General features: G+C 38.8%; 1 protein-coding gene across 1 annotated transcript; it reads left to right on the top strand.

The window, feature by feature from the left end:
• The first annotated feature begins 8,919 nt into the window (after positions 1–8,919).
• Positions 8,920–11,279, top strand: LOC135471761 (protein rolling stone-like). Its single transcript, XM_064751090.1, has 2 exons — positions 8,920–9,014; positions 9,956–11,279. The coding sequence occupies exons 1-2, from the start codon at positions 8,922–8,924 to the stop codon at positions 10,820–10,822; spliced, it is 960 nt and encodes a 319-aa protein (XP_064607160.1). The 5' UTR covers positions 8,920–8,921; the 3' UTR covers positions 10,823–11,279.
• Positions 11,280–11,501: the final 222 nt, after the last annotated feature.

Raw genomic sequence — 11,501 nt, 5'->3', positions numbered from 1 at the left:
ATCTTGGAATACATATACGCAACAACCTTCAGTCACATATACTTCAGTGTTGCCTAAAGGTAGAATCTTGGAATACATATACGCAGCAACCCTTCAATCACATATACTTCAGTAATGCCTAAAGGTAGAATCTTGGAATACATATACGTAGCAACCCTTCAGTCACATATACTTCAGTGCTTCCTGAAGGAAGAATCTTGGAATACATATACGCAGCAACCCTTCAGTCACATATACTTCAGTGTTGCCTAAAGGTAGAATCTTGGAATACATATACGCAGCAACCCTTCAGTCACATATACTTCAGTGCTTCCTGAAGGTAGAATCTTGGAATACATATACGCAGCAACCCTTCAGTCACATATACTTCAGTGCTTCCTGAAGGAAGAATCTTGGAATACATATACGCAGCAACCCTTCAGTCACATATACTTCAGTGCTTCCTGAAGGAAGAATCTTGGAATACATATACGCAGCAGCCCTTCAATCACATATACTTCAGTGTTGCCTAAAGGTAGAATCTTGGAATACATATACGCAACAACCTTCAGTCACATATACTTCAGTAATGCCTAATGGTAGAATCTTGGAATACATATACGCAGCAACCCTTCAGTCACATATACTTCAGTGCTTCCTGAAGGAAGAATCTTGGAATACATATACGCAGCAACCCTTCAATCACATATACTTCAGTGTTGCCTAAAGGGAGAATCTTGGAATACATATACGCAGCAACCCTTCAGTCACATATACTTCAGCGTTGACTAAAGGTAGAATCTTGGAATACATATACGCAGCAACCCTTCAATCACATATACTTCAGTGTTGCCTAAAGGCAGAATCTTGGAATACATATACGCAACAACCTTCAGTCACATATACTTCAGTAATGCCTAATGGTAGAATCTTGGAATACATATACGTAGCAACCCTTCAGTCACATATACTTCAGTGCTTCCTGAAGGAAGAATCTTGGAATACATATACGCAACAACCTTCAGTCACATATACTTCAGTAATGCCTAATGGTAGAATCTTGGAATACATATACGCAGCAACCCTTCAGTCACATATACTTCAGTGCTTCCTGAAGGAAGAATCTTGGAATACATATACGCAGCAACCCTTCAATCACATATACTTCAGTGTTGCCTAAAGGGAGAATCTTGGAATACATATACGCAGCAACCCTTCAGTCACATATACTTCAGCGTTGACTAAAGGTAGAATCTTGGAATACATATACGCAGCAACCCTTCAGTCACATATACTTCAGTGCTTCCTGAAGGAAGAATCTTGGAATACATATACGCAGCAACCCTTCAATCACATATACTTCAGTAATTCAGTAGTGCCTAAAGGTAGAATCTTGCAATACATATACGTAGCAACCCTTCAGTCACATATACTTCAGCAATGCCTAATGGTAGAATCTTGGAATACATATACGTAGCAACCCTTCAGTCACATATACTTCAGTGCTTCCTGAAGGAAGAATCTTGGAATACATAAACCCAGCAACCCTTCAATCACATATACTTCAGTGTTGCCTAAAGGTAGAATCTTGGAATACATAAACCCAGCAACCCTTCAATCACATATACTTCAGTGTTGCCTAAAGGTAGAATCTTGGAATACATATACGCAACAACCTTCAGTCACATATACTTCAGCGTTGCCTAAAGGTAGAATCTTGGAATACATATACGCAGCAACCCTTCAGTCACATATACTTCAGTGCTTCCTGAAGGAAGAATCTTGGAATACATATACGCAGCAACCCTTCAATCACATATACTTCAGTGTTGCCTAAAGGTAGAATCTTGGAATACATATACGCAGCAACCCTTCAGTCACATATACTTCAGTGCTTCCTGAAGGAAGAATCGTGGAATACATATACGCAGCAACCCTTCAATCACATATACTTCAGCGTTGCCTAAAGGTAGAATCTTGGAATACATATACGCAGCAACCCTTCAGTCACATATACTTCAGTGTTGACTAAAGGTAGAATTTTGGAATACATATACGCAGCAACCCTTCAGTCACATATACTTCAGTGTTGCCTAAAGGTAGCACTTTTTCATGCTCACATATCACCTTTACCTTTGGGCAACACAAGGAATTTGTATGTCCTTAAATATTGGTACTATATGGACAAAAACAAGTGGCATAATGTCTTTTTGTAATATTTAGTTAAAATTTCTTAAAATCTGCAATTTACCTCTAGCAGTTTTTGCTGTAATGCATTGTTGCCGAAAGGTCGTATATTCTAGCATGTTGACTGAAGGTATGATTTGTATGTATATATATATATATATATATATATATATATATATATATATACCAGTATTCCATGGTACTGGGGTAAAATACAGCTAGAGGGTACATGTACTTAATCAGATTCTTGGAAAAGGCCAGTTTTCATAAAAAAGAGGAAACGTCCCTTTTCAGTATAATTAATTGGTTTGGATGCTGGAGTCTTATATATGTCAGAGATCTTATGGACAATCCAGGCTGGCAAGTAACATATGATTAATTGGTGCAGAAATATGGGATTCACATTTGATAAACGAATGTGTGTCAGGTAAAAAATCGGCAAAACCTATTCCCTAAAAGGAAGGTGACATTCCTTCTAGAAATACCCATGTATCCAAATGTTTGTGGAAATTTAGCCATTGACACATTGATCATTGGGTTTGTGCACAGAGATGGAACGTAAGTTTCAGTATTTATAATCAGAATATCGTAACGTTGGAATATTGTAGCCTATGTTGATTGAAACTAATATGTCAGCATATGTCCTTAGCTTATCCAACTTCAACTTCGGACAACGACTGGAAAAGTCCTTCATTCTCCAACGTAAGGGTTCTTTTCACTTTCATGCGTGTTTGAATGCGCTAACTACAGTTGTCTCCCTTAGACTGCAAGTGGCAAGTTAAGGGTTAACCGATCTGGTCAATGGTCACCCTTTCACGATGGTCTTAAATTACTATACACAATCATTATGACTGAAATAATTTTCTGTTTGAGAAAAGTAATTTAATGATCTTTGCAGTTTCCCTTAAAAAATTTAAAAAGAAAAAAAAAAAAAGAAAGAAAAGAAAACCCCTGACGCAATCGACAATGGGGCATAAGAGAATTTAGAAGGACCACCTTCCCCTAGCATACCCGGCATCGCACAAAGCCTGCATCCGGCCAACCTGCTAAGCACAAATTAAATGGCATACAGAAACCAACACGATTAATCCACACCTGATACCATACACAGGTCACGGAAATTAGTCGTAACTTGGAAAAGAAAGAAAATTACATGTTGAAAAAAAAATTTTTTTGTTCAATTTCATTTTTTTTCTAAAAAAAAAAAAAAAGTTTGGGGGGTGGGGGGTGAGAGAATTTTTTTTTAACCCTCGACTTTGAAAGGGAAACTGACATAACTGGCCAATCACAGGTCGTTTGCTTTCAAACAGCCAAAATGGCAGTCAAAGACGAGCATCTGTCCTGATAACTACATGTTTTGACTAGGGTCTTGCCATGAGAAAAATAACTCGTATTTTGAATCAAGAACAAGGATCACAATGGGCATGATCGCCTAGAGAGGTCAGTTCCAGCCTGTGTAAAATCATACATTTGTAAACTCTGAGCCCCGACCTTAAATGTCGAGGGTTAAAAAAAATTGTTCTCTTCCCCCAAATTTTGTTTTCATCGTTTAATTTTTGTTATCTTCAATTTTTTTTTCTCTTCCAAAAATTTTATTTTCATCATGCCACTTTTACGGCTTCGTACTATTGAGTATTCTTTTATTTCTTATTTCCAGTGATTAAAGCTAATTCAGGTAATTCAACGACAAAGTTGTCTCCCTTAGTCAAACCAACGCGCAGGGCTATGCAGACCATGAAAACACAATGCTATAAACAGTACATGTTTCAGCAAAGATATCAACAAAAATGTGTGCATTTTGTTTTAGCCAGACGAGCAAATGAATCCTTCTTCTTCAGTTTCTTAGTACATCCCCTAAGTGCACAAAAATGAATATTTCCCTGTGCAATCCTGCATGTACATTGCTCCGTGCAAGTACTCAATGTATATGTATGTTAGCATAGCAACTTCCCCACATGTACATTTGTAACCTACTCGTGGTATGACCTGGGATTTTTCTTATCTACATTTTTTTTCCCAAATAAATATGTTATATTTAGTTTTCAAGCGTAGTTATCTCACGAATATGCTTTAAAGGAACAAAATACTTTTTCATGTCATTGAAAACGCAATAAATAATAATCTCCTCACAAATTATAACTCCCTGGTACCGTTGCCTCAGCTTCCTTCTTTCTACCCCACCACTCCCAACCACATCCCACTTCTAGCTCTCTCCAGCTGACCTTAACATGAAGCCCATTGCTGTCATATAAGGTAAACATGTCTGAGTACGACGTAAAGCATCAATAAAACGCGGCAAGTGACAGGTGATGGGTGGACAGGGAGTAACTACATTTGTATAGTTGTTGTTTAACGCCACAGTCACGAATTTTGACCTATACGATGTCCGTAACATTTATGACATGGGACGGGAGCTGGGGGACCGGGGAGGGGGTGATGAAGGAGGGAACTGGATTGCACGTGGTATAAAGCACCAATCCTATGCAAGCTCGTATAGGCCTATAGCGGGTGATAGAAAGGAACAGTGCAGACGTATCTCCTGTATTTGGTATGTTCACATGGATCAGTTTCATGCAGGCGTGTATGATGTAAGGGATATGATGTTCTTTCTCATTGCGCATGTAGACGGTGATGATGTTTAGAAAAATATTGTTTGCCATTCATTAAAATGAATGATTTACACTACGACTGTTAGTGTACGAAGAGGTATCAAAGTCCAAGTAATCCGTAATCAGTTAATTCAAAACAATAACAGTACCTCTGTCTTATTTGTTTAGGCGTATATAGCCATAGCTTGATGTGATATGCATGTACACTGTCGTGTAATCTGGTACATACATCTATTTCAGACATATACCCTATATCAGTGATTTGAAATCTAAACAGTAATCGCAAGGACACGGGCCTATAATGCTTTATACTAGTGGCACGTGGGTTACCAGAGACTGAATTAAGAAAGGGATTACGCTGCGGATTAAAGATGACAATAAGAGTTAGTGAAATCGTGATGAGGGGATTACACACTGCACAGCTAGAGACTCACGAGTCGATACGGTCAGAGCTTCCCGACAGTAGGCATGGAGCTGACAGCTGCACCAAAGCTGCAAACAGCTGCGCAAAACTGCAAACAGGTGTACCAAAACTGAAAGCAGCGGCATGTGTGACGAAGTAATCTCCGATGGATATGCGACTGGAATTAACTATGTATCGATTTTTACAGTGATGTCATCAAAGGTCATGAAAACCTTTAGAAAAGGATTCGAATGTGTTGACTTTTACAGAAGTTATACCGGTGGTTTCTGACAAACAATACATATTCGCTAATCAAATCAAATTTTGATTTATTTACCAAGAATAGTTAAATATATTGCCTTTCAGTAAATATCTGACTCCATACAGCTGTAGTAGTATTTGTAGTGTTCAAATCATTCTCAAGTTATCATGAGACCCGATTTTTCAAGTTTTTAATGTTATGACGAGTACAGACGGGGCTGATATTTTGTGAACGTTAATTGAGTTGCTCTAAAACAACACCGAAAGTTCGATTGAATTTGCTGCTATCGATTATTTTACTCTAAATCTCCGGTAGAGTCTCTGCTACAGTATCTACTAGTATATGTCAAATTAAGTGCCGTAACGCTTTTAGTTCTCGTGTCCCACATTATACTAATGTTAAAAACTCTTGTAAACTAACATTACATGTACATGTATGTCACAACCTTCACACAATCATTGCGCGGCATAACATTTTTGAATGTAAAAGCACTCATGATATATGTTGTATCATTTAAACACTTCGAAAATGTTGACATTTTATTTATTTATTTATTAGATTGGTGTTTTATTTATTTATTTGGTCTGCCAGCAACCAGCGGATAGTCGTGGGTTTCCCCCGGGCTATGCCCGGTTTCCTCCCACTATATTGATGGCCGCCGTCGTGTAAGCGAAATATTCTTGAACACGGCATAAAACACCAATCAGATAAATAATATTTATTTGATTGGTGTTTTACGCTGTACACAATAAGGTGGCGGTCAGCATGGGTGGAAGGAAACCGTACCGTGCCCGGAGGAAAACCACGACCATCCGCAGGTTTTTGCAGGACCTTCCCACGTACGGCCGGAGAGGAAGCCAGCATGAGCTGAATTCACAGCTGCCGCACTGGTGAAAGGCCCCTGGGTCAATGTGCTGCACTGGCGTGCTAGCCCCCAAGGTCACGGAGGCTGCTAATGACATTTTAACGTTCTAGTTTAAAGTATACATGTACACAACCTATCTCACGGCACCGAGTATTGTTCACATGTCAAATGTTTAACTTACATCTCACTTTACCGTGACTATATAAGACATATATAGCTCAGGGAGTAATTTAAGTTGTTCGGAAGGTGTTCTAAAAATGCACTTTGGAGGCCTCCATATGCCCGAGTGGTTAGCGTGCTAGCGCTCGGAACCTCTCATCAATGCTATCGCCGTGAGTCCAAGTCCAGCTGATCTTGGCGTCGTCTCCGGTCGTACGTGGGAAGTTTGCCAGCAGTCTGGGTTGGGGATTTCCCAAGAGGTCTATCTATATACGCGTTTTCCTCCTACCATAATGCTGACCGCCGTCGTAAAAGTGAAATATTCTTGAGTACGGCGTAAAACACCAATGGAATAAATAAATCAAACAAAATGCAAGTTGTAGCGTCCCCATACTAATCTCTACGCCACACAAGGGTATATTTACTCATTAGCCCTGCCGTTAATTAACTTCAGGTGTATGTTTCATCTCAATTTACCTTTATGATAATATCCTGCCAGTGGCTATGATTACTTGTATGTGAGGTACATCTCTGGAATGAAGGATTAACTTAATCAAATACCATGGCTTAAAGCGCAGTTATAATTTGGGCCGATTGTTAGTTTATCTCATTGAATATGCTGTTTTACCGAATATTTGAGACTTCGAAGGGAAATAAAGCAGTAGATCCAGGGTGAGTCCTGGGTCGAGTCACGCCTTAAAAGAAGTAGTTCTAACTTTCTCGCTTGGCGCTTAGCATGAAGGGGATAGTGCAACGACTGGTTGACCTATATCAATATAAGGGCTCGGGCGGGGCATCTTACTTGCGTTCGGTAAGGCTTCTCAGCGAAGCAGCACTAGATAAAAGAATGGTGGAAATCCGTCCTGCAACAAGGAGGCACATTACATGCACTCTAAGAATTCCTTCGTCGTCATATGACTGAAAAATTGTTGAGTACGACGTTAAACCCCAAGCACCAACTCACTCACTCAAAGTGAAATATCATTGTATATATTGTCACGGCTTGCATGCGAGGAGAATACTTATATGTTTAGCTGACTTGAATCCTACATTAACAAATACTGACATTTGATTATTTTTGTTAGATTTATGCAGTGTATAAATGAAACTCAATCACACGTCAGGTTTTTATAAGATGGTATATAGATTCTTGTATGTATATCTTTAGATGCTTTTGGTGAGAAAAGAAAAGATTGAATATTCAGTGTGGTGTACACTGAAAATGTTAATCTGTTCATTTTAAAAGAATGTCTGTTGTCTGAGTGATGCTAGAATATATTTCTGTTAATGATGCAGATAGTTCTGTTAAACATAACACACATATTCTATGAGTTCAACAAAAACATTCTATTAGACTAACAGGATACTATGTTAAATATTACACAATATTATGTTATAATATTATAATAACAGAATAAATTCTAGCATCACTCAGACAAAAGGCGAGTGATGTGCCATGCATTAAAATAGTTGGTTAATCATTGCCTGGGGCAAGTTAATGTGTTCTGTCTGCTCGCTTTACGCCGACAATCACACGAAGTAATCTAATCTGTTCAAAATCAGTTCATATCCTTTTCACACACACATACACTACACAGCCTTGATAAAAAGGTATTATATGTCGCGTAATCTATACATTCACTTTGGCACTTTGTACCTTCGCACCATATACTGACTTATACAGGTACCGTATTTCACCTAAAGTTTAGCATTTTGTCAGTTGACACATTTTCTTTGATTCTGATTTGATTACTTTATCAGAGAAACTTAAGTGGTAGCATTATGATTTTAAGGCCTCTATGTGCCTCTGCAGTTTAACAGACCGAACTCAAGGTAGAATAGGGGGCCTCCGTGGCTCCGTTGGTGGGAAGGTATGGCAGCAACCTGCGGATGGTCGTGGGTGGCCCGGTTTCCTCCCACCATACTGCTGGGGACCGTCGTACAAGTGAAATATTCTTGAGTACGGCGTAAAAGACCAATGAAATAAATAAATAAATTAGGCGGAATACCTGCTATATATGCACTAATCACTACACTAACAAATAATAATCTCTTAATCTTAACAGGGATTCTGTTGTCTGAATGATGCTAGAATGTATTCTGTTATTGCAACAGATTGTTTTGTTAAAATTAAATTAAATAAAAAAATAAAAGATTCTATTAGACTAACACGATATTTGTCGAATATGATAAAATATTGTGTGATAATAACGGAATACATTCCAGCATCATTCAGACAAGAGACTTTCTTTTAAAATAAACAGATTGATTTTTTTTAGTGTAGTGCGTACGCCCACGCGCGTTCGGTGACGTTTGTAAGACAATCTCACACCGTGTAAATAGGTGGTATGAAGTACGTATATTTCGAAATAGCCATCTTGTTAAACCCATCTGTACATAAACGTTGATTGTACAGGAGGACAAACTTGTATACAAGGGACTGACCATTACCTCACAATGGCTTCACCTGGCAAGGTTTTCCGCTCAGAGTTTCGACTGAAACACTTCGGTTTTTCTTCCATTGCCCATGAACGAGTATTCTTTTCACAGGTTAGTATGTGTGCATATATACATGTATACAGAGGCCTACATACGCCCGTATATCTCTGTTAGTATTTTATTAGCATAGATACAAAGGTATGCAGTGCATATGCATAGCCCACTGTGTTATAGCACCATTTCAAATCATTCATGGTATACAAGTATTACTGGGTCTTACTTATTCTCAGTGAAACTGAAAACGAACATGACCCCTACCCCCTCCCCCATCCCGATTCGTTTTACGAAGCAGTCGTATCTTGCCCCAAGAGTAAGTTCATGGCAACATATATATAGTGAAGACATATATATATTACCCTGATAAACATGCTTAATGTTACCGGTTCCCACACCTTAGTCTATATAATAGTAGGGGGGGAGGGGGGGTCATCTTCGCCAGACAATTGATTTAAATCCAATACTCCGCCCAATCCATTAAGGTATCATATCCTTGCTTGAGAAGATGACGGTGGGTGGGTTGGGTGCTGTCTGTCCTGGACTGCCCTGTTTGCTTCAGCCGCAAAACAGTCTATCCTATTATATCATATAATAGGCAAAATATATTACAGAGCTGAAACAGAGTACAGCAACAAGAAGGCTTTCGGGTGGCCCATATATCCATTTATAATGTTGAAATGATACTTTTAATGCCTACGTTTAAGGTTAGATGATAACTTTAAGGTATAAGGTAGGTGAATCAATCAGAATCAAGCAAAATCTGATATACAGTAACCTATGCATGAGATAGGTGTGGTTTCTCATGGTAACGTGTTATACAATGTTAAGAAACATAAAAGTTGACTGAAAAGTTTGATACAGTTACATGACCGAGGAAACATTAACTCAATACTATATATATATACATGTATATATATATAGATATAGATATATATCTATATCTATATATCACACCTTAGAAACGTATAGAATGAAAGTGTTTTCCTTGATTGTAGTGGCGGTGGCCTCCATTGGTTGTCATCGGATACAAACTGGTGCTTACTGGTTACACTGACTTCTGGCTCGGATACACCGCGAGCGCAAACAGTTCCATTGGAGACATGCCATGGGGGGTTTGGCTAACCAACTGGACCTATACACTCCTGGCACTGCATCTAACTACGTCCACTATTGCCTTAACGGTCTATCACATCGTCCAGGTGTCTAGAAGTCGTTCCTGGCTATGTTCTAAGCTATCAGACATCCATGGAGACATCGTGTCTGAAAGCGGACTACTGGCTGAAAGAGGTAACCAAGGAAGGGAGACAACTGTGGATGCCTCTAACAAAGGTGGCGCTAGGCTGCTTGCATACACTTGGGCTTGCTGTGACCGATGGTATGTCGTTTTGATATGGATTTTGTTTGACATGGCCAACGTTGCCGTTCCAATGGTAACGTTTATGTTTTTTGTTTTTCTCTGGCCCGCCATCAGCGGCAGCGAGCCTATAAGCAACGAAAACTTACAGCTTCATGGCATCAGTTGTGTACTTATGTTGATTGACTTCGCGCTGAGCGCAGTACCCATTCGGCTGCTACATATGATCTACCCTCTTATATACGGGTTGATATACGTGGTGTTCAGCGCGATATATTGGGGTGTGGACCACAGCCACGTGATGTACCCAGGTATACTGGATTGGAACTCACCGGGTACGACAATCGCCATGGTCTTCGCCGTTATTGCTATCATGTGTACGCTACAGGTCATGCTGCTTGGTTTACACAAACTCAAACTGCTAATTTACAACAAGATATATAACACAGATGTTTATGAAAGTTCAAGTGGGATGAACAGTTATGATTTAAATCAAGGCAGTACATAAAATATATAGGCCTATTTATATAGGCCGGGTCTGCTTTCTCAGTGGTTCGTTAAACCCAACATATCTACCTCTGGTCCCTGGATAACGAAGCGGTCTTAGACTTAAGTCAAATTTTAATCATTAAATTTGGTACTATTATATTTTTTCCGTTATTTTAGCTGAAATTTGTTGCATAATAGCTTACCCAGAATTTACCGTGTCAAGCAATATATTGTTATCTTGCTGCATCAGAAATAGCAATTTTAAAGTGACTTCAAAGTTTGACTCAAGTCTGAAGATCGATTCTCGATCAGGGGCTAGCTGCTACAACTGTTATAACTATCAAGTGCACGTTATAGTTCCACTTTTCGTACATTGATTAATGTACAATACCACTAAAGTGAAATACCCCATACCCCAAGTATGTATACAAACATACATACATTTTAAAGTGAAATATTCTTGAGTACGTCATAAAACGCCAATCAAATAAATAATTTAATAAATAATAATACCTCTATTGTTATATAAGCGTTTAACTACCAATGTTGTACGTAACTACATTCATTAATGCTTACATTATACCTCTAAAGTGAAATATTCTTGCGTATGGTGAAATACACCAATCAAATTAAACCTCTAATTCTGTATGATCAGGCTCTAGTTCCACTTCTACGTACACATAACTCCATTAATGGTG

The sequence above is a fragment of the Liolophura sinensis genome, chromosome 7 (assembly GCF_032854445.1).
Source record: "Liolophura sinensis isolate JHLJ2023 chromosome 7, CUHK_Ljap_v2, whole genome shotgun sequence".
Taxonomy (NCBI): domain Eukaryota; kingdom Metazoa; phylum Mollusca; class Polyplacophora; order Chitonida; family Chitonidae; genus Liolophura; species Liolophura sinensis.
Note: the sequence above shows the minus strand (reverse complement) of the source record. Positions and strands in the feature narration are given on the sequence as shown.

Bases quoted from the DNA above. Each gene is read 5' to 3' on its own strand.
- LOC135471761 (XM_064751090.1), top strand. From the start codon at position 8,922: ATGGCTTCACCTGGCAAGGTTTTCCGCTCAGAGTTTCGACTGAAACAC. The intron at 9,015-9,955 runs GTTAGTATGTGT...CCTTGATTGTAG, and splicing joins AACGAGTATTCTTTTCACAG to TGGCGGTGGCCTCCATTGGT.